Source organism: Pelecanus crispus, chromosome 6, assembly GCF_030463565.1.
Source record: "Pelecanus crispus isolate bPelCri1 chromosome 6, bPelCri1.pri, whole genome shotgun sequence".
NCBI classification, from domain to species: domain Eukaryota; kingdom Metazoa; phylum Chordata; class Aves; order Pelecaniformes; family Pelecanidae; genus Pelecanus; species Pelecanus crispus.
Window position 1 is genome coordinate 33,392,854 of NC_134648.1, and position 27,994 is coordinate 33,420,847.

Sequence of the window (27,994 nt, forward strand, 5' to 3'; positions counted from 1 at the left end):
CCCCCCGGGCGGGGAGGAGGAGGAGGAGGAGGAAGCCGCGGCCGGGACCCGACTCCTTAGTCAGCGGGTGCCGGCGGGAGGAGGGGGAAGAAGGGTGGCCGCCGGCTTGTAAACAATAGCCCGGCTCGCGGCGCCCGGTGCCGCGCCGCCTTTGTTCCCCGCCCCAGCCCCGCCGCAGCTCCCCGCCCGCTGCCGCCGCTCGGCGGGAGGAAGCCGGCGGCTTCCCCCTTCCTCCCTCGGAACAAGGCGGCGCGGCGCTGGGCGCAGCCCCAGGTAGGTGCGGGGCGCGGGAGCCGGGCGCCGGCCTTGCGTAACTGCGGCCGGGGGCCGCCCGCCGGGCCCGGGAGCGGCCGAGCCCCAGGTGCCGTCCGCCGCGGGGCAGCGCTCCCGGCCGGCTGCCCGTCGCTCCGTCCCTCCCTCCCTGCCAGCCAGGTCTGCGAAAGCAGCCGGGGAGAGGCGGGGCGCCGAGGGTCAGCCCGGGGCGGGAGCGGCTGCGTGCGGGCCGGGCGGGGGGCAGGGAGGCGGCCGGGGGCCGGTGCCGGGGGGCAGGGCCGGGGCCCCGCGCAGCCGGCAGGCAGCGGGTCGAGACAAAGGCGGCTTGGTGCGCAGCCTGCCCTTAGCGGGCGCGCCCTTTTCGGGGCAGCTCGGGTCGGAGGGGGAGAAAATCCGTCGTCTGTCAGCCTGGCCGCGGCAGCGATCGGTATCCAGCGTTACTAGAAGGAGCGCACAAAGAGAGCGGGTTTGTGTTTATCTGGCGAAGCGCATCAGGAAATTCCCAGCAAATAAATACTGTGAACTCTGAAGGAGGAGCTTAGCTGGGGAGTGAAAGCAGAGAATTTTCTAGTATTGACACAGTCCTCTCTGTCTGTGTGCACATGTGTATGCACTTGTGCATCTCTAATGCCTTTTTTGCCTCTGTGTCGCCAACTGTCTCCCTCCGTTCTCTGCTTCAGGGAAATACTTGCCCTATCTGCTCAAGTACGCCAGACTGGGGTTTTCTTCTCATCACTGAAGATATGTGGTACAGCTAAGCAGAGAAAGAATGTATGCCAGCATTTGGGTATAACAATACGGGAAACCGGCCACGTTTTTTAAGTTTATTTTGGAGAAAGCGACCTTCATCTGTGCTTAACAAGACTCCTCCTGGGAGGTAGGTCAGTGTATGAATCTTACAGAAACGTCTCTTAGTTATTTAAAATTAAGTGCGGACAGAATTCCTGTTGTGTTTCTTTCCCCTGAGAAAATACTGAATTTGCAACTGACTCTTAAACGTATCATTGTTCAAAACAGAAACAAGAGCGGAAAACACTGCTTTAAAGAAATCTGAAGATGAGTGCCCACACGCAAACTGCAGAGAAAGGACAGAACACGACACTCCTGTGCCAGGAAAGCTATGTTTGCAGTGGGACAGATGAAGCAATCTTTGAGTGTGACGAGTGCAGGAGCCTACAGTGCCAGCGTTGTGAAGAAGAGCTGCATCAGCCAGAAAGATTGCGGAACCACGAACGGACCCGTATAAAACCCGGCCATGTCCCATACTGTGACTCCTGCAAAGGTGCCAATGGGAACATAATGCATGCCAGTATGACGGGCTCGAGGCAGATAGCAGCAGTGAGGTGCCAGGTGTGCAAAATCAACCTCTGCGTGGAGTGTCAGAAGAGAACACATGCTGGAGGGAACAGAAGGAAGCACCCTGTCACCGTGTACCATGCTGGCAAAGCCCAAGAGCAGGAAGAGGAGGAGGGGATGGATGAGGAGACCAGGAGAAGGAAGATGACAGAGAAAGTTGTGAGTTTCCTCTTGGTGGACGAAACTGAGGAGATTCAGGTAAGAACTGCTGTGGTTTGTTTGAATGGGCGAGATCCTTTAGTTTCTGTCGTAGTCTAACAACCTGCTGTGATGCATGGTTAATGCTTGAAGTGTAACTGGCAGCAGCGATAACAAAATGAGGATAGCCAGTTAAGCGGCACTAAGTGAGTATCTTGGGCTGAAAAGGCGCAGCACCTTGGAGTGGCCTTGCTCGCGAGTTCCTCAAAATGTCAAGTTCATTAAAACCTTACATGTGGCAAGAGCCTCCTCTAAGAGGCTTGGTAAGCAAAGCTGGTGAAAGAGTTGACTCTGTTCTGAGACACACAACTAAGATAAGAGCTCTCTGTGCAGGATGCTGATCATTCCTGAACAAGATTGAACTGAGAGGATTGCAGTAGATATCCTGCAAATGGGAGTGCTGGCAGCCAATCGCCTACCGTATGACTAGGAGCAGGCACTGTACCAAACAGTGCTAATGCAAGACTACAGCCCACTGCTACCCTCCTTTAGCATCAGTAAATCCACTGATTTTTAGGGATAGGATAAAGTAGAAATAAGGGTCCAAAGTGTGTCATCCAAGTCCTACGGACACCACAGTTAAGCTATATTGCTTATCACAGATATTATTCCATGTTAGCCTTTTGCTGAAGGAGGGTGAAATTGGCCATCAATTTGGAGCAGGCCTGCTGCTCTGAATAATGATAGAAATACTAGCTGAGTAGGAACGGCCTCTCAGGAGGCATTATTTTAGAGGGTCTAGCATTCAATATATGCAGTTAATTAACTCTTCTGTTGGCCCTTACATTTGGTGAGTGTAAGCACTTTATAATGTAAAAATACTTTACAAATGTAAAAACGGCAACATGTGAAAGTCACAGAGCAGGGTAGTTACACAACTGAAAATTCAGTTCTTCATCTTCTGGCTTCCAGTTTGCATCCTTCATGTTAAACCTCATTCAGGAGACACTGAAAGAAAATGTGTAGTCACCTGAAGACTCAGTATCAGATTTCTCTAATTTAACATATTCATGCTACCAGTGGTAAGAAGAATTGTGATGATATTCTGATTGTTGGTGGGTTAGTTATTTGTATCCATCGTAGTAACAGTCAATGTGTCTGCCATGCAAGGAAATGTGACTTAAGTATCTTGAATCTATTCTATATTACGGAATAGCACGTGTGTATATATATGTAATGTACACTGTAATTATACTATAGTACAGAATACATGTGAAGTACTTGGGTCACGTTTTGGTCGGTTCAGGTGTACTGATGGACAAATTCTCATGGCTTTTGGAGGGGAAAGGGAGGAAAGGATGACAGTCTTTACGATGCACTGACATGGAAAACACACTATGCAGGATGCCAGTGACCATAAACTGAGTGACTGAGTTTCAGGCATAAAGGCAGTCCTATGCCTGTCCTAAGCGTGCACACATTTCCTTGTAATGCATGGCAAATGCAACTGTTACTTTAAGATGCAGACTTTTCAATAGTCTTCATCTAGCTGCTAGAGCAAGCTCTGAAATGCCTTAGAACAGGCATTCAAGCTGTCCTGGAAAGCTGCTTACAAGCTGTGGCTGCGTGTGGTTGTACTGGTCTAAGTTATCTTTATACTCATGAATCTGTAAGCCTTATTGAGGCAGACTTTTTGGCTGCCTCTTGCAAGCAAGTGCATTGCTATTTAAATGTCATGGGCAATAAAGCCAACTTCCTTATTGGGACAGCAATGGTCCTTTATCAGATCATAGCAATTTGATCAGAACAGGGTTGAAAAAGCTCTCCAAAAATGATCTTGCTTCACTATCAAGATGTTGAATCAGAGCTCTTCCATCTGGAGTGATCTTCTCTTCCTCATAGCTGAATACTTATGTGACATGTCGCAGCCAGTCTCAAAGCAGTTTGAGAGTTTCCAATTAAAATATTTTCTGGCAGCTGGAACTTAAAGAGTGTTTGCTATTATAGTGATGTTTCTGCTAGTGAGCATGAGGACCTTTATTTAGAGAGGACTGTCAGATGACTAGCCAGCTCTGAAGACATCTTCTGTAGCATCTTTTGCTCTTGATGATACTGAACAGCCAGTTGAGCTATAGGAAAATGATCCTCAGTCTTTTCTTTTGTGCTTGTCATTAGCAAGATTATTGCTGATTCTAAGGATTTCTCCCCAAGTAATGTTCTTTATTTAAACCAACTTTCTGTCCCAAAATGCCAAAACAGTAATAACTTGAAATTTGGAGATTCAGGGTTTGAGGCTGTATGGCTTTTTAAGCTTGAGCAGACAGGAGAACCAGAATTATGGAGTCCAGCTCTCTTTAACGGCCTGTTTTCTGACCTTTGGAACTTGAAGATTGTTGCATTAGTTAGGAAATAAGAGAGGAAACTGCTGATTTGCTATCGGTGGTAGATTCTTTCATAGCAATGTTAAATACTAGTCCTAGAAAATTAGGCAGAACTAGTTATGCTGCTGAACAAACACAATGGATGGAGATACTTGCTGATGTATAAATGTTTACAAACTTCTAACTTGAAAGTAGTTCAATGAGATGGGAACACAAGGCAAAGAGATTTCTTTCTTCGTTTCTTTTGGAACTTGGAGTTGTTAAGCTCAAGTGGTTATGTTTCACCTTGTTGTTCCTGTTGGCTTCTTGGAGGTTGTAGCTCTCAAACTGAAGGACATTTATAGAGTGTAAGCAATGACTGAGCTAGTTCCAGATCCAGAAGCAATGTAGATTAATCCATAAGGAGCTGTGCCTGAGCAAATTAGTTTAGCTGAGAGGTGGAGATTCTTAGCTTGGGCTCAGCACTGCACTGATACAGCTATGATAATTCTGAGATCTGCATTAATTGTCTCTGTGCCATGTTGCACAGATGTGCTGGCCTGTTCAGAGCCAGTTTTGGAGCTTTTTGCGCTTTGCAGACGTAACCATAAGCTCAGAAAGCTGAGGACTTGTGCGTGTTTCAAATCCACTTGGTCAGGAAAGGTCCCATTTTAAACCATTGCTTGTGAAGCAGTGGCTTGTAGAGAACTGATGGTAGCTTAAGTTCGTATTTGTGAAATACAGGCTTCTCTGTAATGTTCATCATAACAGCACTATATCTGAGCACCTCAAAAAGAGATTGGTTATCTCATGTTAAGAAAATGCCATTAAAGGTTAAATCCAAGTTTGCACTGCACGTCTGTGGAAGAACCAGAGAGAAAGGTTGTTCCTTATGGAGTCCAACCCCAGCTGTCTCACGCACCACACAGCGTGATGCTTTGTGACTCTTGTGAGTTAGTCCCCAGCCACCTGGACCTAGACCACAATTTTTCCTTTCCTTCTTTCAGGACTTATTGCCCCTCATAAGACCATGTTGACTTCTATCAGAAAACAAATCTTGTCCATGTTTTAGAAATTGGCATCACCTGCAGTTTAGACCCCATTCTAGGTCCTTTTTCTCAGGCTGTATTATGCAGTTTCTCTTTACACTGTATTAAATTTTTGGCCTTATCTATCGCATATCTGAAGCTGAGACTTCAATCAAATTGTTCTTGATAACTGCAGCATCTGTTTGTTAATTGGCTCTGACATAGTCTATATTCCTTGCTCACCTCTACTCAGAGTGATATTGTGGTGATTACTTCCTCAGTCAATTGCTTCGGTCTTGTCACTGCTCTCATTACCCACATCTCCTCTTTGCCATGTTAGAATCAAACTGCATGCTGCCTTTTTTTTTTTTTTTTTTTGTTAAAATGTGTGTAAATCCCCTAACTGAATCTCCTGATCTGCTCTGTCAAGCTGTCAGCTTTCCTTTCTTAGCTCTAACTTACTGAATTTTCAAGCATCATTGTGCTGTTACTAGTGCTGCCCCTCCCATATAGGAGACACTTTCTTTAAGGACTTAGAGAATCAATTAATTGATCTTGTTTAAAACTCCCCTATACTTGTGGATCTGTTAAGAAAAACACAGCAAAATACAACAATAAAGACATGACTCAGGATAGTTGTTTGGAGTCCTGATACTGTCTCACTGTCTCTTGAACTTTTCCACTGGTCTGTATCTGTGTTTGTCTCTTGTACTTAGGTTTATGCAGTTTGTGGAACAGTATCCATTTTTGCTTTGTCTTTACACAACACCTTTGCAATAGAGCTCTTTAGCATAAAGCAGAGAGTTATGTATCAGTTGTACAGTGAACTCTATTTACTACTAATTCTGAGGTAGGGGAGAAGAAATGCTTAACAATGCATAACAACAACTTGATATTTTTATCTTGGGGAACAGATGTTGACAGTTCTTACCACAGGATCAGAACTTGGTTGCAGTGTCACTAGTGGCCTCTATGGTAACACTTTGTCTAAAGCCCTAATTAAGGACTCAGCACATGTACTTTATAGAAGTACAGAAAATCTTTCATTGACTGCAGAAGGTAGGAGACATGCTTGATTGTTACTGGTCTTCCTTAAAGAGTTCACTGATCTTTGACCATAAACTAGCTCTGTCACAATAAATTACCCAATCTCTGGGTTACAGAGAAAAATAAAAGGTACTGACTTTGTAGCCTGCCTTACCAAGAAGACTGGAAGAAAAGGAAGTTTTTCCTCTAGCTAGACACAAAAATAATATCCCCAGCAGTATGATTTTATGTGGGAGAAAGAAGCATGCATTTATTACTGGGTCTTCCCTGAGGTACCCACTACGAGCTCCCTTTCTTCAGTTAGCAGGTCTTTTTGTTTTGCCAATAGACATCTCAATTTCCTAAACCCAGCCCAATTCCCTGAGTTCTTTTTATTCCTGCGAGCAGGGTTAGACACCTAAAGGATTAAGCTCTTTCCCCCAGCAAATACTGAGCAGGATCTATATAATGCTTTGCAGTCAGTTTAGATGACACAGAATGACCCGTAGCCCTTATTTAAATGCAGAGCATTTTATACAGTCGTTAAATAACCAGCCTCTAACAGCGTAATGGTCCATGTGGCCTCCTCTGTCCCCTGTTGTTAAAAAGTTACAGATAGAGAGTGACAACTCCTTAGGTTTGCTAGCTGCTTTGATTTTCTCACTCCTACTGTAAAGCTGATGAAAGTACTGTGATTTTTCCTTATTACCTACGGATTTGGGCCTGGCCAAAGTCTAGGGATGAGAGAATGAAGAGTCACTAGGAATGCTTTTTCTAGTCAAGTGTTTTTTGTCAGTCAAGGCAAGCTAAAGATGTCTTCTCTCCTAAGAGAAGATGACAATCTCTTAAGTCTTACTGCTTGCCAGTGTAGTAGAAAAGCATTTGTATAGCAAATAGTACTAGTTCCTATGACCCTCTTGCTTGATTTGCTGCTGGGGGAATGTTTTTGTTGTGCTTTAGGGTGGCACAGTCAGCTGTAAGTTTCTGGGAATTTTAGTCCCTGTCCTGTAAACTGAGGAGTCACAGCTGGTATATTAGCCATGGATGTAAAGGAGGAAGAAGTGTAGCAGGATCCAAGTTTTTTAGGTCGGTGTGATCTGTCGGATCAGGATATGTAATTTCTGTCCCTCATCGCTGTTTCTGTACTATGGATGAGTTTTCCTCCTCTGTGCTTCAGAGAGGTTTTCTTGCCAAAGTATTTCTGGGAGTTTGCTGTCCTACACTCCAGGAATTTTTCTCTTATTACTTTGCTGTTTTTCAGTATTACTCCCATCCCAGTCTGTTATCAGTTTTGCAGTTCCCTCTCCTACACTAAAGTGCACTGTGTTTCTGTCCTTGGAATAAAGTCGTAGAAAAACTACTTAGCAATTGCTGGTTAGGAGTGTTCTTTCTTCCACTGGACATATACCAGTATTTTGAAGAGTATTTTTAGAAGATGGGAGAGGAGCCATCCATTCAGCAAATGGACAGAGCTTCTTTAACTGAGGAGGAGTTAGGCTGGCTGACTAGGTAGTCAGGCTGACTCCTAGCTAATTTGAACATAGCCACTTACAAATACTGCTTTTCTTTGGAACAGCTCTTGCACCTTCTTTATGATGCCGCTCTCCTGGGCCATAATTAAACTCAAATGTCTTGCTTCCTGTCTCTTTTGTCCATATGCTGAAATGAGTGCAGGTGTGGAATCAAAGGAGAGCATGTCACGGGTGACCGAGTATCTTTTTCAGGCCAAAGTTTTCCTGTTCCTTCCCATGAGGAATTCAGGTACAGTATTTTCATGGATGTGTACAGAGCCTAATAGAACAAATCTCAACCAAACCCATAGGTGGTACTGCAGAGAAGGCAAATAAGCAGGTACAAAAAACTTCAGCTTAGAAAATACCCTAATACAAATGCTATCCTTTGGTTGAGCCAGACCTGCACCCAGCATGGGGAATAAGACCAAAACTAGCTGAGGCTGAGGAGCAGTGTTGGAATCTAACCTTAAATCCTCAGGGTTTGTCTGCCCCCTCCTTTATTTTGCCCTCCCTACATCTGTTGTCAGGTCACTCAACTGGGACTTGAGGCTCTGTAGGACTCTGATCCTGAAAATGCTGATGTCCACTGTCAGCTTGGCTGAAGTCTAGGAGATTACTGAGGACAATAATGATAATCATATTTAAGTTTGCTGGGTCAGTGATTAATAACTTATTCCTGAATACCAGATTGTAACTACTGGTATGACATACGCAATTTTATAAACTAATCCATTGACACAGCCCTTTTGGGAAAACTCTTCCAAGCTACCATAAAAAGTTCAGATAGTATCAAGTAACTCTTTGAGCAGTAGAATTAATGAAGTCTAATTTCTGAGATGTCTGCCCCCCGTTATCCAGCGCTTATCCATATCTTCTGTCTTTTGGGTAAGAAGAAATATGTGTGCTATCATGCACCAGCCAGCATGCGTACTGGCTAGCAAGTATGGGCATGACTGCTCAGCTTATTGCTGTATCTTGGTGGCTGTGTGGAGTTGACAAGAGACAAGCTTTTTCCTCAGAAAGGTTATTAGAGTCTTTCTTTTCTACTCTGCTGTTTATTTTCATCAAAATTTTAGGAAATTTATGTTTTAGAGGCACTTATTTCTCTGTCAAATAAGTCTATGTAATTGGATTATGGATTTTAAGTTATATGTGGAAGACTCACGTAATGGCATAAATGACATTTTCCATGGAAAGTCATGCAGAAGAAAAGGTATGGGAGACAAACTAAGGTAGGAAACTAGAGCTGCTTGGACTTAAGTCAGCCTTGATTCTACTTGATCACCTGCTTATGATCAAAATCTTCTCTCTAGTTTGGAGGCCTCTAAAAGCTGGGAGGGACTAGAGGCTGGAAGCTCCCTTCCAGCCTGAATTAGTCTATGATGTTAGCAGGAACAGGGTTTGAATTACAATAGCCTAGACCCCTCTCATGGCTCTACTGATGTCATGGGTTTCATAGCAAACAGTTTCTCTCCCTCACAGGGAGCTACCCAATGCTTTTTCTCACTTGGTAGCAAGAAACATTTGAGAATATCAACAAAAGATTCTCCTGGGGCAAAAGCAGGGAGTTTCCAGCTGCTTTTTTAATAGCCTGTTGCACTTGACTTGCTGGGGTAAGCCAGCTGCACTTCCTTGCTTTCATGCACTACCTTTCTGGGAGTGATTGTCAGGAGCTCTGCAGAGATCATAGAATCATTTAGGTTGGAAAAGACCTTTAAGATCATCCAGTCCAACCATTAACCTAACATTACCAAGTCCACGCTAAACCAATTAAGGGTAGACTAGACTAAACCATGTCCTGAAGTGCCACGTCTACCTGTTTTTTGAACACTTCCAGGGATGGTGACTCCACCACCTCTCTGGGCAGCCTGTTCCAATGCTTGACTACCCTTTCCGTGATATGAATTTTGGTTGCAGCACTGTACTGTGGTGCAGGTTATTCTTCTCAGATTTGTCTTGCAGGCTTTATATGTTTCTCTCTTGTTTGTTTTCAATGTACACTGAAATTCTGATGTAATGACCTAATGGTAGGACCTGGGGCTCTAGGCATGCACACATAGACTTTTCTGTGAATCTACCTCTGGATAGGAACTCATTTTTTTAAGAGTTAAAACACAACTGCCAAAACTTAGAAGCTGTGTCATAAAAAACTGGTCTGTGTTGAGGTGGGCTGATCTGACAGATCTGTTCTGTTTCCAGGTTTAATGCTTGATATGATACTCTGTCTTTAAGATCAATTACCTAAAATTCTCAGTCTTCTGTTTTAGAAGTTCAGGGCTGCTTAAAAGGTTGCAGATCTTGTTTTAGGTTGCTTTGACATTTCTCCCTCTGATTTCAGGTGTTAGTATGAACTCTTGTAAGCATTATCTTTTTAAAATGTTTTCTGAGCTGTGAGCAGAATTGCTTGTATTGCCAGTTAAGTAATGCTTTAAGGGAAATAGTATTTTTTTTTTTCCACTTGATTGTTTTGACTGCTTGTACTTGAAGACTGATTTGTACCAGATGTTTGCAATTTTATGCTGGTATATATCTAGATGTGCTGTTACAAATCTTGTAGCTTATTTTTCCATTCATTGAAAAGTGTGTTAGATTTATATCCTCTTTATTGATTTAGTGGTTGTGTATCAGAAGATATTGTGTGCTGGTTGTCAGACAAATCTAGTAACCCATAAATTTAATTATTTATATGATGGTATCTTCCTTGATTGCAGAAAATGTATTTTAGTTATTAAAAATACTCTGTTAAAATCAGGTCAAGCAAAGAGTAAGATTTCAAACCGCAACAACAAAAGTACCAATGTAAGTCAAAATGACAGTGTAAGACTAGCAAATGAAGGCGCTCTGATGACTATGCCAAGTACTCTCGATTTTTGTTTTGAGCTATTGTGTCATCGGGGCACAGCTCTGGCTTTGTGCACCACTTCCATGAATGCTAGCAAGCCTTAAAGGGTTCATAAAGAGTTTTAAAGGGAGAAAACTGTGGTAAAAATGTCTGATACACTTAATGTGTTTGTTTTGCCTGGAGGCAGAGTTAAGGTTGTATGAGTACAGGTCATTGGAAACTCCATTCTATTTTATGGATTTTGTTCTTAAGCTTTTAACATGTTATTGTTTTAATAACATTGTTTCCAAGAAATTCATAGGCAGGAATGTCATTTTAGTGGTTCTTGTCTCTTCCCTCTTCCTAAACAATTCTACTTTTATTATGGCTCGGTTCTAGGAAACTTTTTATGTTAGGTATAATAGATTTCCAAGTATGGGTGACAAGGAGGCTGCAGATCTAAACGTGTTCCATGGCAGCATGGTATGAGTTTTTGTGTCCTCCTTAGAGAGGACTTTAGCTATAAAGTTCTCTGTGTTTCCTGCTGAAGATCTTCACCTTCAGTTCAATTTCAGCTTGGATGGACTGACTGCATGGGGGGCTGGTTGATGGTTGCCAACAGAAATGTAGTTAAAACTATAAAAGAATGCTAACCATTATTTTAACCTATAATGGAGTAAAAACTATTCTTTCTAGAAGAAAATCTTCTTCTAAGGTCTATAACAAAAATGTAAACGAGTCTTTGATACTAGAAATGGCAAAATAGAGAAGGGGCTGGAGAGAGGTGCCTCTTGTTTTAGGTTAGCTATACAAAGTTTTCATTTTTAATTGACATTGCTGTGCAATTTAAGGAAGGTTTCATATTTACCCTCTGCTGTTCATGTCAGATGTGGAGCTCTTGGGCGACATGGGAGCGGACACAGCTATGGAAACATGAGTCCTTTGCACATGCAGCAGAAGGTGGTACCATGCAGACTTCTTTAGGGATGAGAAGCAAAATGGAGAAGTGGGACTTGAGCCCAATGGGGATTAGTACTTTGACACACTTACTATACCCACTCTGACTTTAAATGTCTTAAAGGAACTTGCTCAAGGGGAGTAAATTTGACTACTGGTACGGGGATTGTTGGGTATTGTTGTGGATGGTTCTTTGAGAGTATCGTCCCCGTGCTCAGCAGTGGTTAAAGATAGGTGCACAAGAACAGAGAACACACATGACATACAAGCATATTCAACAAAAGGAAGGTTTTTTTTTGTTGTTGTTGTATTGGTTTGGCTTTTGGTTTTGTTTCTCCCCCCTCACCCCCTGCCCATGCATGGAATTTATTGTAACAGGATGTTGCAGGATCCCAAACTATTACTAGGTTCACAAAGGCGTTAGACAATCTCCTAGAGGATATATCTACTGGTTCTTTACCAAACATGAGTGTCTAGATGCAACCACTGCTCGGAAAGTTCTTTGACATCTGACTACAGAAAACTGGTAAAGCATGCTAGGAAACATTTACTCCTTTCATGTCTAAGTTCTTTCTCACCCATTATGGAGTCCTGTGAGACACAACATTGGACTAGCTGGACTTCAGTACATTCTTGTGCTCCTGGGTGACTTGCTTGTCCGAATCACTCCTGAGTTCTGTTCTGCAAGGAAGTCTGAAAGAGCCTAGAGCCTTAGAAGGGGGTAACAGCTCAGTGCTTTGGGTGTCTGATTCGATTTTCAGAGTAACTTTTCTGCTGGAGTGGTCTGGATTATTGATCTGGGACCAACTTCTCTTCTACGTGGCTGAGCAGTCTGGCTCTTCTTTTCACAATAAGTTGCCCTGGCATCAGCAGTTTGTTAAAGTACATTGAATGTGAAAGAAGGCTGGTAGTGTGGACTTTTGCATTAGCTCAACTTGGGACAATTTCAGCTGCGGTGGAGTCTGCGAGTTGACTCTTACTGGTGGGAATGCATTGCAGAGCTACCCTTATCCCTGTGGTCCCTATTGTCTGTTGTGTCTTCTGACATTACTGATTCAGCTCCTTCCACATACTGTCCCAAATTTGTACCAGGATAATAACCAGTGCTGCCTGAAAGACCTTAGTTATTAGTTGTCCTGCCAATACTTAAGCAGCTGTTTGAAGACTGATATTTCTTTGGGCTGTCCAGGGAGTCTGTAACCAGAATGATTGGGTCTGGTCAGGCACTGACTTTGGCAAAAAGAGGGTCTGCCACCCTTGTGGTAAGAAGTTTGGGAGGTGGGAGTTGAAACCAAAACAATCTGGAGAAGAAATTACCATATTCCTTTTTTCTAACATACACATAACATTATCATGTTATCAAATCTGTAAATATTTTTTTTTCCATGAACCAAGAACTTCCTTTAATCCACAGAGGTATCTCCAGAGACACTAAGAGAAACTGCATCTGTCATCTGAACTACCTTCCTGATGTCAAGCTAATAATTGCAGCTACCAAAAAAGCAGACCTTCTCTTGTGCACATGTAACTTGAGTGTATCTTGATGGTCTCCCACAGACACCAGAAAAGATTCTGTTGAGAGCATTTTGACTTCTCTATTTCCTGTTTTCTTCCACACTGTGAGGCTGCCTTGAATGCTTTGAGTCCGTGAGAACCTACTGCAGCCCCACAGTCCACAGTTCTTTCTGAATGCTGTTCCCAACCACAATCTGGCACACAGGTTATTTTTTTTTATTTTTTGGCAAATGGCTGTTTTTTATTTTCCTTCAAACTCCGGATGCTGCTGATAGGTTTGACCAGAGCAAACGGGGCTGGCTGAGCCTTAAACTAATTTGCTGATCTAAGAATAAACTTGTTCAAAGAAACCATTTATTACCTCATGGCCTCTGTGGATCATGTATCGTGAGACTTTCCAACTGTACTTATGGGGAGGGAAATAGCCAAGGCACTTCAAGAAGTTGAGAGACAGGCAAGAGGGGATGGAAGCCCTGATCCTTTCAGCTGATAGGGATTCCTTGAGGAGGGAATTGGGATGGAGGAGGCGAATTTAATACTTCTCAAAAAGTGCCTCTGTCATAGTCTCCTGTCACATAACATGTTGGAAGAAGAAAAAGCAAGTGATAACCATAGCCAGAAGCATGAAACTGTTGAAAGCCAAGGCCGTATTCTGCAACGAAAACAAGGCAGGCTCTCGTACAGAGCCCAGACATGTTTCATTGCTTGTTTATCTGTTCCCTGTTGCACTAGTATCTGAATAGAAAATGTCCTATTCTCTAATCTAAATACATAGCATGACACTTGTCATTTAATCTGTGTGAAGCCAAAGAGGAGTTACCTGCTGAAGGCTGTCTGCTTTCTTTTGGTTTTGTGTGTGTCTTTTGTTGGTTTTTGAGGTGTTTGAGGTTACAGTCAGTTATGAAATGGATCATTGAGGTAGCTGTTGGCACTTCTGTAAAAGCCAGTTTGACCCGCTTCGACCATCCGACTCTGGCACACAGCTTTGTTTTCTTCTTCCCTCTCCCTCCTTCCAGCTGAAGGATCTATCAGCTGGAGAGCAGCAGGAATGGGACAGGCTGTGTCTGAGATCTCCCAGCTGTGGATAGATGCAGCACAGCTGCACAGAGGAGCTTTTTCTCCCCAAACAGGCACTCAGCCTCTGTGGATGAGGCAAGTTAAGGTGACAAAAGCACACCCCTGTTTTGCACCTGAATTTGGATGCTTGCCAGGAGACCAGGACTACTGAGAGTGTCTGCCATGCTCCAAGTAGCTGTTCTGGCAGACTTGGAAGTAGGGTTATGCTCCTGTCTCTGAAAGGACTGCCTCAGGGAATGGAGTGAGGTACAAGAGACTTCACTAGACAGGTAACCACAGTGAGGCATCACTTCCAAAACAGCTACATGATGGAACAGCCTAAATCCCATTGATGTGTACGTGTTCCAAAACAGCTAATATGTTGCTTTGGACTTCTTGGTGCTTCAGAAACGTATGGTGAAATCTGAACAGGAAGTAATAACTCTTGTTAATCTTAAGTGTTGTCTACTCCAGTTCCATAGATATAATATTTTTCTCTCTTTTTTTGGAAGGTAAGGAATGAAGAAGACTTTATTAAGAAACTGGACTGCAGTCCTGACCAGCATCTAAAGGTAGTGTCCATCTTTGGGAACACGGGGGATGGCAAGTCTCACACCCTTAACCACACTTTCTTCTATGGCCGGGAAGTCTTCAAGACGTCTCCAGCCCAAGAGTCTTGCACAGTTGGAGTCTGGGCAGCCTATGACCCTGTCCGCAAAGTGGTGGTAATTGATACAGAGGGCCTCCTGGGGGCCACTGTGAACCTGAGCCAGAGAACACGGCTGCTGCTGAAGGTCCTGGCCATCTCTGACCTTGTCATCTACCGTACTCGTGCTGACAGGCTCCACAATGATCTCTTCAAATTCCTTGGTGATGCCTCGGAGGCTTATTTAAAACATTTCACCAAGGAGCTAAAAGCTACCACAGCCCGCTGTGGCCTAGATGTTCCTCTGTCAACTTTGGGTCCAGGTGTCATCATCTTTCACGAGACTGTGTACACCAAGCTACTGGGCTCTGGTGAGTAGGCAGAAAGAAACTGAATTACAATGTGCTAAACATTATCTATAAATTATCAGGTTGCATTGAATATTCAGCATTCTTTACTACCATGTAGAAGATGTGGTTTGGGTTTTGCTCTCACTTGTTCCAGTCTGGGAGCCAGGCTTTGGAAATAGCAGAGCATTCCCTGTTGGCGATCTGACTACCCCAGATCAGCTAGAATAATCGTCTTAGCCAGCTGGACGTTGGTACTGACTAGTCATGATGAGAGTTCTGCCAGCCGTAGGAGGGGTCATCGTGCAAGATCATGAGCATGGGTGATATGGCAGGCGAAGGTGAAAACTGAGACACCCTGGCATTTTGGCAAGGATTTGCAGGATTCTGTTGGAAAAAAAAAACCCCAAACAAAAAACCTAACCCCAAAAACCCCCAAACAAACAAACAAAAAAACCAAACCAAAACCCACCTGTATGTAGAAACTAGGATGAGCAAGAATAATGAAATTGATGAACTTCAATACTCACGGTACCCTCATTTTACTGTTTTAAATTCTGTGGACCAATGTTGTTCTGAGCCTGGTGTGAGGTTGGGACTGAGGTTGTGGTGGCACAGAGTTGATGGTTTAACACTACTGTTCTCTGTGCCAGTATCTGATATGGCCAAAGTAGCAGGCCTGGCACACTATTATTCCTACTGCTTTCAATGTTCTTCACTTTCAAGTCTTTCAACTTGGCTCATGTCATATTGGATTATGCATATTTAAATTGTGTACTTTATTTGTATGCCTGAGTGAAATGCACTGTCCTACGGAAGCTGAGGCACATTTTGGTTTTGACTGTACAGGGATGTAAATTTCTTCTCCTGGCCCCATTTTTTCCATGTTTCAAAAAGCGTGATGAAACCTTTCTTCATTCTGTCCATTTCTGATGCTTTGATGAGCAAGAGCACTTGAATTAGGCAAGAGCCTAATGAATTGGCCTGCAGCAGCTGAAGCTTAGTCCTGCTGTCTGTAAACATCTGGGAGTCTTCTGCTGTGTAATATTACACAGCAGCTCCCTGCTGGCCCGCATTCTCATTTTGGCTTTTCTAAGCAGTGAGGTCTTCAGCTAGTAGAAGAACTTGGCATTCTTTCTGGTTATTACTAGAGTGCCTTCTTAATTACTTTTAACTTACCTGCCAAGGCAGTTCCTTTTCTTACATACCAGTGTCCTGATCAGCAATTTAGAGTTTCGTATAGTTGTTGAAATTTGCTGCTTCAGCAGGTTGGATTTAGTGACCCATAATGATAGTTGCACCTGTGTGCAAAGTCAGGGTAGTAAAAACTTATATTTTTATGATCACTTCTGATCATGGTAGGAATAGGAAAAAAAACCTCTTAGCCAGCAAGCTGTAACCCTCTGTCTTGATGGATAATTGAGATAAGTGTGTTTAGGGCAGGGAAGAAGGGGCCTGCCTTATCCTGAAACGTACAGCAGGTACTTGGAAGCAGGCAGAAGAATGTGGTCAGCTCCGTGGAGTCTGTCCTGATGTGGCCAGTTCTGAAGGTTCATGTCCTACACTTATCAAGTGCTACAACTAGCTATACCAAGTTGTGGTCTGATGAGAAGAGCTATCAAGTGTGCTGATGTGGAGTTTCCTTACATTATGTCATAAATTGCTTCTTATTCTGGATTTCTGTGTTTCTAAACCTAGATGTTTCTGGTTTTACCCGTGGAACTTGGTCTTAGAATCTAAAGCTATGTATCAGAAAACAGAGACTGCTTTTGGAAACAGTTTGTTTCTTTTCCTACTTGTAAAATATAATAAGTGCATTCCATATGTATTAGAAGGTTTACTTAGAAAAACTAGCACTGTGTTGCATATGAAAACACTGTGCAATTTAAATATTATTTTAAACAATCAGTTGTTTATATACTTGCTGATACTCTTATATATAGATCATCCTTCTGAGGTTCCCGAGAAGCTCATTCAGGATCGGTTTCGGAAGCTAAGCTGTTTTCCTGAGGCTTTCAGCTCAATCCACTACAAGGGAACAAGGACATATAATCCTCCAACGGATTTCTCTGGACTGAGGCGAGCTGTGGAGCAGCAGCTGGAGAACAATACCACTCGGTCACCTAGACAGCCTGGGGTTATCTACAAAGCACTAAAAGTAAGTGGAGATGAGTTTGTCACAATCTTTATTTATATTGCTATTGCTAGTAACTGTCAGTTGCAGCTAATAAAGGTAGAGCATGTGGACCAGTGATGCAGACTTGCAGATACCTGGAGATAAAGCAAGTCTTCCATGAAGATGATGATTTTTGTGTAACAGCCAGGTAGGCTGGGTAGTTTTTTTACTTTAAAACAAAAAACCACTTTAGCGAAGACCCTTAAAGGTCAAGAAAAGTTGAAGAGCAAAACAGAGCAAAATAAAAAAACTGAGCTGTGAAGAAACTGAGTGGGGAAGAAAAAAAATAACTGACGTTGTGAGTGACAAGCATTTAATGACAGTGATTTACAAAGAGGAGGCCCAGAAGGAGTTATTGGTGAAATTCCTAAGGATGGCCTCAGCACAAGGGAAGGGAATGCAAGAGACTTGGAGGGAGTTCATGGTTTGCAAGACCTAGCACTGGGTGTGGTGTAACCCAAGGGCTAGGAGGCAAAAAGGAGGAAGGAGATATGTTCGTAGCTAGCAAACAAGATGGGGTCAGGCCAAACGATGTATCATTTTAGAGGTGCGGCATCAAATCAGAAGGCTGATGAAAAGGAATTGGAGAGAGCCACTGGTGATTTTATTGGAAGGTTCACCTTGCTAGGATGTCAGAGGGATTTTCAGGTCTTCAAATTTGCAGTCTATCCTACAAGCTTCCACACATTGCTACCACTACATGATTAGCATCATATTTTCATTGGCTCAAAGAGCACAGCTGTCATCAGGGAGGGGTGGGCAGAGCTGGGGCATATCTGCAGAAGAAGGTAGTGTTAGCAGTCTTTTCTGATGTTAGTCACAGCTGTTGGAACAGATAATTCCAGCTGCTCTGTGTTTGGGGTAGCTGAAGCACAGAAGGAAGGATGGCATGTACACATTTCCTTGCATTAGGGAGCAGACAGGCAGCAAGGGAAAAACAGCTGGAGTAGTTAATTCCCATTTAATTTCTAGGACTTTACTAAGTATAATCAATAATCATATAATTGTATGTATAAGTAGAATAATCCTCTATAATAATCAAGTAGTCAAGTAATGCAGTTTCAGATATAGCTGCTGGTATGCTGAAATTCATGTCTAGTAAAGTGGTTGCTGTGTTCAGATCACTACTGACTACAAATTAACTTTTTTTGCTTCACTTCCTGAGGACCCAAGGCTTGCTAAAGATCTATGTCCATCTCCTCTAACTTTTGAATCCATTGGCCAGTATCAGTCAAGCTTGAAAGAGATCTTAATTTCTTTGAATTTCTGTGAAATCAGATGTCGACATAGAGATCTTAGCTGAGAGAACCTGTGGGTGAGAGATACACGTATGTCTGTATGCATATGCAGTCAACCCTTGTTAGGCAGCAGAGATGCCCTTCCCTGGGAGGGGACAGAGAGGAAGAGAAAGAAAGGCAGCCACTATAGTTACCTCAGCTGTATGAAGAGTTTCAGTTAGACCTTATGCCTTCAAAGATCTCCCATCAAGAAAAACCCTAACAATCTGCTTTGTTCCAGTGCTTACTTTTTTGTTGTTGTTTTTAACATAACACCCAAAAGAACTGAAGAAGTTAAGACTGCCAAGGCTAAGGACTGACTTGATAGGAGAACAGATGCTCCCAGGAAAGGGAACAAACCCCTTTGTCTCAGTCTTGCAGTTTCACCAGAGAAGAGCAATTCTTCAAGGGGCCAGAGGAAAGCTCAGGGCAGCACTTCCTGAGCTGAGGGGCAAAGAATGTGTCCTCATGTACTGTGAGAAATGACTCTCTGAGTTTCCTTCTGGAGGTTTCCAGAACGCAAAGCCCTTTTAGCAAGCACCCTGCTATTTTGGGCATGGGTTGTATGCACAGAGGTGGGTGCAATCTTCTACCACCCATTGGTGCTATAAAATTCAAAGTAGAGGCAGGAGGAGAGGAGAAGAGTAAGTATCTTACAAGCATTCAGGTCACTTTCATACAAGTGCAAGATAGTCGTCTTGCTTGGTTTCTAATTCTTGTCTTAGTTTCCAGGTTAGTATGACATTATTTCTTAGCTGTGTCCTCTCTCTCTCTCTCTGCCACTCCCTCCAGTAGAGGAACCCATGCTTTTGCTTGTGAAAGCTTTCATAAAATGTCTGCATTGCTCTCCGGTCCCTTACCAGTTCATTTTTTTCCTGTTTGACAGGCTCTAAGTGACCGGTTCAGCGGGGAGATCCCTGATGACCAGATGGCTCACAGCTCTTTCTTTCCAGATGAATATTTCACATGCTCCTCTGTGTGCCTCAGCTGTGGGTAAGTAGATTAGAAACGTACCCTCATCCTTCTGAAAGATAGCGCTGCCTTGGTCTGCAGCCATAGAACATAAAGCTTCTGTGACATCTTGACACCTGACATCATGTATCATCAGGTAGTACTTCCAGGCATAATTTGCTTGAAATTCAACTCTTATGTGAATTGGATGGCTGTTATTGCCACATCCCAGCTGGATGCATGGTCTTTGTAGCCATACACAAAAACAGAGCAGACAAACCTGTTCTGCCTATATCTTTTCACCAATGCTGTATGCCCTGTATGGGCAGGAAGAAAGGAGAAAGATTTCTTTAAATCCCCTGGAATTTCCTATGATGATTTTTCCTGCCATTTTTATTACCTAAAAAATATAAACAATCCTAAAGCACACATCATCATGGGCCTAGGCTGTGTTCAGTGACTAGATCTAAGTGGAGCCCCAGGTTTGATTAGAGCTTTTGCCCGTAAGTCTCTGGGAAGAACCCAAAGATTGAGCCTGGAAGGGCGGTAGGTGGCAGTCAGTGCTCTGAGTCTGTGAGGTACAATAGCAACATGATGTTATGGCTGATTAGGCTTCTGGAAACATTTTCTCTCAAATGTGATATAGTGCTACATTCCTGCTCTTTTACACTCATTGGAGAATTTCTAGCAGCAACTTGCACAGGCTGCGGTGTTAACTCTGTCCTGGTCAGTTTCCAAATTTGGTTAGTCCTTCCTAAAATTCTCTGTGAAACTTAAATTGGCTACAGTGATCACTTCCTGCACTGAACTGTTGTGTGGTGCTGCTTTGTATGATGAAACAGTTGCTACACCTCCTTCCAAAGAGCCTGCCTTTCAATGATAAATGATGTTATTGCTGTATGTACAGTTGTGAAAATGGTTTGGGGTTACAATGCCTATACAAATGCAAGAGAGTAACATAAATGAACTCTTGGTGACATTTGTCTGTTATCTAACAGCATCAGCTCATGGTTTGCTTTTGCATACTCAGGTGTGGTTGTAAGAAGAGCATGAACCATGCAAAGGAAGGAGTCCCTCATGAATCTAAAAGTCGATGCAGATACTCTCACCAGTATGATAACAGAGTCTACACTTGCAAGGTGAGTAGTGACACAAGGACAAGGTCTGAAGAATGGAGAAGGAAAGGATGGCCCACTAAATATATCACAGGCATGTGCCTGTTCTCTTGCATTTTTTCAAATGGGAGAGGTGCTCGTGGCCTTGACAAGAAAAATTGATCCCCATTGAACTTGTGTTTTTGCTTGGAGAGGTCATTCGCTCTGTGTGCTATGTGTCATTTGCTAGCTAAATTGTGAACCCAGCTGCTCTCAACCTGGGTGATGTTGACCTTCTACACACTTGATGTGGTTATTCTTCTTATTTGCTTATACCCATTGCTTGGTATTAGCTGATTTTTTTTAATTTTTTTTTTTTTTTTTCCTGAAGGATGTGTGCAGGAGACAGGAAAATCTTCAGCTACCATCATGGTTTTTATTGTTGTAGGAGTATTTTCCTGATGTCATTATTGATAGTGGGTTTGGTTTTGTTTTTTAAATCGGTTCTGATGAGTGCTCTCCTTTGCTGTGCAGACCACTGTATGCCAATTATATGCTTTATGTGGGCCAAACACCTGCAAGAGTTGGAGTCTGGGATTCCCAAGAATGCAATTTTAATTGAGCCTTTGTGTTATAGGCCTGTTACGAACGAGGGATGGAGGTCAGCGTGGTGCCAAAAACCTCTGCTTCCACGGACTCCCCTTGGCTGGGCCTTGCCAAGTATGCCTGGTCAGGGTGAGTACTGCAGCTAAGATCTCTGCTCTCTGTTGCCTCTACACTGCCTGGTGCACTGGACTTCCAGTATCCCACTGAGGTAACCCATCTTCCTCTTCTGCAGATACGTGATTGAGTGTCCCAACTGTGGGGTGGTGTACCGCAGCCGACAGTACTGGTTTGGCAACCAAGATCCTGTGAACACTGTAGTGAGGACAGAAATTGAGCATGTCTGGCCAGGGGTAAGTCTGGTTGCTGGAGAGTCTTCATGTATGTGTGCAGCCATGCACATGTTTATGTTGGTTCTTCTGGACATTGATGGAGAAAATGGATGGCTTTCATTAGAGCCAGTCCTTATCTCTGCTGTTTCAAAGAACCTCCACAAGGGCTTCTGGTCATCTTTTGGCTATCTTGAAATGGCTAAGTTGCAACTCTATGAACACTTTGTGCGAATGATAACACCATTAAAACGTACATGTGTTTCAAAGCAGGGCTGGTGAATTTTTTCTCATGCTTGCCCTCCAGTTTAACAGAAGCAGTGGGTCACAGAGCCATCTGCTTCTAAAAAAAATGCAGTTTCCCTGGTTTTATTCTCAAATGAATATCCATTTCATTCCAGACTGATGGATTTCTGAAAGACAACAACAATGCAGCCCAGCGTTTGTTGGATGGGATGAATTTCATGGCACAATCAGTATCTGAACTTAGCCTGGGACCCACAAAAGCTGTGACCTCCTGGTTGACAGACCAGATTGCCCCAGCTTACTGGAGACCCAACTCTCAGATCCTGGTAAATAGCAGCTGCTGTAGAGAAAAGCTTTGCATAGCTAAAAACCCTTTTCCTCACCCTTTAAGTAATACAGTATTTTGCAGATTCCAAAAGCTTCTTGTTTTATTTCAGCAAGCTGTTCTTCTACAATTTTGAGAAACTGAAATGCTTTCAGCTCTTCCCATTCTTGACTCAGCCAGAGAAAGTATGAACAGAGACTCTGCCCAGCCCTGCTAAAGAGACTGTTTCCTCCCTACTTTTTGTGACCTCCTCTCCCAGCAGTATCACAGAAAATCCTGGCTTGCATGAACTTGCTCTTCAAAGCAAAGAATCAACATCTTTAATCTGGCTACTGCAGTTCATAGTACTATTTTTATAGGTGTAGAGATTAAACTGGTTTCATACCAGATGTAAAAAGCTGGCCCCAACAATTCAACTAGAAAAAGGATTCTCTGTGTCTTGCAGGAAACAGGTAGTTCTTCAGTGAAAACTGCCGTCTGAGTTCTTACCCCCCACAAAGATCAAATACCCACCATTCAGCCCTGCATGATGTGGCTCTAATTATTTGTGATTGTGAATGAAGGGGTCATAGCAATCTATTGGCTTCACCACTGTACATCGACCTGTCTGAATCACTTCCATAGGGTAAAGTTATGGGACTGGTAGCACCCAACTCTTGGGTGTAACTATGTTTTTCACAATTTCAGTCTGAGTCTTGCCATCCTGGGATTCTGCTCTTTATTTTTCTATTCAGGAAGATCAAACTAACAGTTTTTTCTTTCTATGTTGTTCTCATTAGAATTGTAATAAGTGCAACACGCCTTTTAAAGATAATGACACTAAACATCACTGCCGGGCCTGTGGAGAGGGCTTCTGTGATGGCTGTTCTTCCAAGACCCGTCCAGTGCCTGAGCGAGGCTGGGGACCAGCACCAGTGCGTGTGTGTGACACCTGCTATGAAAACAGAGGCATCCAGTTAGGTAATTTTGACTTGATTGTGACAGAATTATCCCTGGGCAATTGTTAGTCCGAAGTCTTTGTCCCTGGCTTCTGGATCACGACAGTTCCCGTTGGGTGTAGACAGTGTTGTTCAAACTGGGCTTTGGCACAGAGTTTTTAGTAGGGAGGATCAAGAGCTCAATGTCTTTTGGCAGGAAGATGACCCTTGCAACGAGCTACCAGATATCTGACCCCCTGACAAAATTATTTTCTAATTGGATCTTTGTTTTTCCGGCACCTGCTGATGCTGTGGAGCTGGTGTCAGAGCAGGGGTGCTGCTGTTTCAGCAGACTATGTATTTTGTCCATTATTGCTGGAATAAAAGTGAAAACTCTGCAATCCAAGACTGGGGATGTGGGAGATAAAGGCTGTGGAGAGGCTTCAAGCTGCTTTTTGGGTTTGCTGCTGGTTTTTGCTAATGTCAATTAACTGAAACTTGGCAGAAATTGTGCTGGACTTAGGTGTTGAGCCCTTTACTTTTGTGTCATGCAGATGTGGCTGAGCTGCCTTCAGATGAGGAAGGGGGGACACTTATTGCCAGAAAGGTGGGGGAAGCTGTGCAGAACACTCTTGGAGCTGTGGTGACAGCCATGGACATTCCCTTAGGTGAGCTCTGTTCTCTTCTGATGGTTCTTTTTTGTCTAGAGGCATTTTTGTTTTCACAGAGCAAAACTTCTGATTAAACTTCAAGAGTTTGTGTGACAGGCTGGCACCTGCACTATGACACCACTGCTGGTTAAGAGTTCTACAGCCCCCTGCACCTCTCTCACTTGATGTTTCCTCTTGGTTTTCAGCACATTGTTTCTGCCGTTCATACCTTCTCTTTTTTTCCCCTGTCGTACAAATTTGTGTGCACCAAGCTGTGAGTAATTCATGCTCCCCTGATGCATCACTGCAGCGACCTGCCAGCTGGAGTTCCCTAAAGACTGGTGAATTAGGAAGTGTTTTATCAGGTTTGGTGTTCTTCCAGAGATGCTGAGGGCCTTTTAAGTAAGTGTGTTCATGGATACTGCTGGCACTTGGTACTTCTGCAAGGGAGGGTTGAGACTCTGAAGCTGGAAAGTAATCGGTAATGTGATCTTTAACGGTGAGTTTAGTACAGTGAAACTTCGCTGCTCTTTCATGTGCTGGGTAGCAGTTCAGGTATGTCAGCAAACACTTTGCATTTGAATCTTCTGTTGTTGGACCTGACTTCCTACTCATTGCGCAGATCGTTGTTCCACTGCTTTGCCTACATGTCCTGCTATCACCCTTGTGGGTATTTGTTATCCAACTCAATGAAAGGAAGAATAAATCCCTTTCTCAGTTCAGACAGCACATGTGTTTCTGAATGTTTGGGTTGGTGACTGGTTTTTTGGCCACAGCTGAAACTGAAGGTAGGGAAAAGCAAGGATCTCAACCTCTGGAAGAGTCTGAGTAAGGGAAGATGCCACATCTAAGGAGAAACAATCTATCCCTTTGAAGAGAGGCAGAATGTGGGAGAATGGCAGAATGGCCTAAATGGCTACCTGTTGCACTGAAGTATTTTGTCAGTAGGTCTTCTTCCCCTAATGGCAGTCGTATGACTCGCAGTATGTGAGTACTTCCACTGGAGTACATTCTTGACATGCTCATGTTCACAGATTATTTTCTTCTCCCTCTTTCTCATGCCCCACCTCACTTCCTCCATAGGTCTAGTAAAAGATGCTGCCCGACCTGCATACTGGGTACCAGACCATGAAATCCTGCACTGCCACAACTGCCGGAAGGAATTCAGTATCAAACTCTCCAAACACCACTGTCGGGCCTGCGGCCAGGGTTTCTGTGACGAATGCTCACATGACCGCAGAGCGGTTCCCTCTCGTGGATGGGATCACCCAGTCCGAGTTTGCTTTAACTGCAATAAAAAGCCTGGTGACCTTTAACCCCAGGTGCTTCTCCAGATCTCTGCAATTCCTTATGTTCTCAGGGTTACAAATGAAAATATCTGGTCTCCCTTTCACCTCTTAACCTGTTGCAGCCAGAGTGCATGTTTCCAGTTTCTGGCCTCCTCTCGTGTTATATCCATCTCAGAACACTGGGAATGAGCTTACGTTCAGCCTCTAGGTTTTAATTTCAAATTAACTGGGGAAGGGAGGGAGCTCCCTTGTAAATGAGCAAACCAAAATCCAGTGTATTTTATTCCAATTTAAAAAAAAAATTATATATATATCTATATATATCTATCTATGTATAATTTAGTATATGAAGAATGCAGTTGGCTAATGAAGCTTTGAGTATTCCTAGTTCAAATGATGGATGGTGCTGTTCCTTATTATATTGGATCAGACTTACAGCCTTCTGATTCTTCTTTTGGAACGTCTTGCTGATCATGATGTCCTGTGAGGAAGGTTTGGACTCTCTGCTGCCAGGAAATCTCCAACGTTGATGTATGAATTACGCCTGGTAATTCAACCAACCCTACATCTGGAGGTGCTGTACTTCTGGCCATGGAAGATTAAACCCAGATATATTAGCAGGTTTGTCTGAACTGTGATATGAGCAGTGGTCTTGCAGTGCAAGAGGCATCAAGTTGAAACAGACCCCCTGGTAGAGACCAGTAGAGCTCTGAAAAGTAAAGCAAATCATATGGCACAAGGCAAAGCATTCTGATTTTGCCGTTTCAATACCAGATCAAAAGGTAGCAGGGTTTTGCTCTCCCTGACAAATGTTCTCACGTACTCAGGTTTTCTTCAAGTTTCTCTGCCAACTTGTTGCAGTTAAAAGTTTTGTCCAGAGCAGAACAAGAGAACAAGTTACGTAGGCAATTCTGAAATATGAAGTTTGCATTGTTTGGGTTGTGATGACTTTTCCCCCACTTTTTAAGTGATCCCGGAGTCTCTGGAGCCTCTGTGTTCTCAGACATGGTTGCATAGAAACTGCACAGATTTGACTTATCTTTTTTTCTAATAATATGAACTTACAAATCCACCTGGAAAATGGGAACCTTTCTTCTTTGCTCCTAGCAACTGGCACTCACTGGACTTCATCCTTTTAATAAAGGACTGCAATGAATTAACTGATTTTATTATCAAAAGCACCACTTAACCTAACTAATACTGTCTTGTACTGTGGATTTGTGGTTCCAGTTATAAGAAGTAAGAGATCATTGTGGATTGAACTGCCTAAAATTCTCCCTTCTTGGCTTACATAAACAAGAATTCTTTCACCACATGAGGGTTGTCTCCTCTTGGAGTGGCTGGAGTTTGAGGCAATGTCCTGGAACTGTGGTATTTTTCCCTCAGCTTATTAAATGTGCTCTTGTGTAGATGAGTGCCCAACACCCTGTTTCTGGACTGTATTACTAAATTAACTGCTATAAAAGACTATCTTCTGAACAAGTGTACTGACTTTTTCCTTGTAACAAGCGGTTCTCACTTTGTCTCTGAAAGAACATACTCACAAAGTGATTGCCCCTTTGCAACTACATCCAGCCTACACATGGAAGTAGACTTGGAAGACGTTCCAGGACACCTTCAGTACTGGCTGAGTTTACTGGGGACTGTCTAATGTTTTTGTAAGCAAAGTCTGCCAGAAACTGACAGTTGCCCAAGGGAGGGCACAAGAAGGTAGAAATCCTCTCTTAAAAGACATTTTGCATATCCAGCATAATCCTGTGCTTCAAAGTATTTTTATTTTTTTAATGGGTGAGCAATGTGTTCTTGGTTTGTAGGCTGTGCCCTGTGTGCTGTTTATGCATGTAGCTTTACTACCATGTTAATGCACAACAAGAAAGCAGCCATGACATTCCTTGTATAAAATCTTTGGCATCTGTTTCAACAACTTGTCTGATTTTTTTTTTTTTTTTCCTTCTCACAGCCATAATTACTACTCAGTCAAAGAGAAAATATTGTCTAAACATTTTTAGTATATATGCGATCTTAGTAACTTAGCAACCTGTTAATATGCAGAGTCCATTCTTGATTGATTATCCTGGAGCTGAATCTTTTAAGCTGTTGCTCAACAAAGCAAAAGTGGTGCATAAATCGCAGCACACTTGGTGTTACTCTTTCTGGACAATGTTGAGAGGATTATTTGGGTTCTGTGTTTTCTAAAATGAAAAAAAAATCTGTAAGGTTTAAGTTCACTGCTGTTTTCTGTACGCAAGAACATATTTTTCCTGATAGTATCGGGTACTGTGAGTATGTAGAGTATAGAATAGGGTTATTAAATGGATTAGCTATTTAAAGGGGATAGAAGCATATTTTAGCAGAGCTCAGTGCCATTTGGTATTAACACATTAGGATTCAATAAACAAAAGGGCTCTAAATGATGTCTGTGGACAGAGAGAGCTCTTCAGGAAACTTAAATGAAGGAAGTAGAAATCCTGAAAAAAATCGCTAAAGCAAGTAACATGGGAGCATCTTGTGCTTGGGGTGGGACTGTCAGCCTGAAGACAAAGGTTAATCTTAGCAGTAGAAACCTGCCAAAGTTTTATTTCTAAAATCTTAGGAGAGATGCTTTGTGTGCAGAGGTATTGGCAGCATCTAACCAGAGTGAGTCTTTGCAAAACCTGTCAGCAGTTAACAGCAACCTTGCTGGAGCTCTGCAAAAGCCCAACTGTGAGTGCTTTGTAATGGCAGTATAAGACAAGTCTGACGCTCTAATGCAACTCCTGTGCAAAAAAGTCTTGTTTATTTACAAGGGCAGGGATAGGAGGGGACTCTTTTCCAGGAAATTTCCAGAGGATCGCTATCTGTGTTTTACCAAAACCAAATTAATTAATTACTGTGAAATTGCAGTTGGTCAAAATGGTAGCATGTCCTTTGGATCAACTGAAGTTCACTGTAATGTTGATATTTCAGGAGTTAGAATCAGCACACTGTCTTGGTAAGATAATGAATTCAATTGGTCTGAGATGTGGCATGATAAAAGCGTGTTTTGAGTTATCGAACGAAGTTGACTGTTTGATGTAAATCTCTTGCCAGAAAATGTCAGACTGATTGTTGGCAGATCAAG

General features: G+C 43.0%; 1 protein-coding gene across 2 annotated transcripts; it reads left to right on the plus strand.

Annotated features, from left to right (window-relative positions):
* The first annotated feature begins 203 nt into the window (after positions 1 to 203).
* Positions 204 to 26,795, plus strand: ZFYVE1 (zinc finger FYVE-type containing 1). 2 transcript variants are annotated; one of them, XM_075712654.1, is made up of 13 exons: positions 204 to 273; positions 954 to 1,154; positions 1,291 to 1,827; positions 14,557 to 15,061; positions 16,981 to 17,195; positions 19,377 to 19,483; positions 20,472 to 20,580; positions 21,173 to 21,270; positions 21,374 to 21,491; positions 21,869 to 22,039; positions 22,818 to 22,998; positions 23,510 to 23,623; positions 24,689 to 26,795. In XM_075712654.1, exons 3-13 carry the CDS (start codon positions 1,330 to 1,332, stop codon positions 24,919 to 24,921), a joined length of 2,349 nt encoding a protein of 782 aa, XP_075568769.1. In that variant the 5' UTR covers positions 204 to 273; positions 954 to 1,154; positions 1,291 to 1,329; the 3' UTR covers positions 24,922 to 26,795. The 2 variants fall into 2 exon arrangements, with proteins under 2 accessions (XP_075568769.1, XP_075568771.1); XM_075712656.1 differs by lacking the exon at positions 954 to 1,154.
* The last annotated feature ends 1,199 nt before the right edge of the window (positions 26,796 to 27,994 follow it).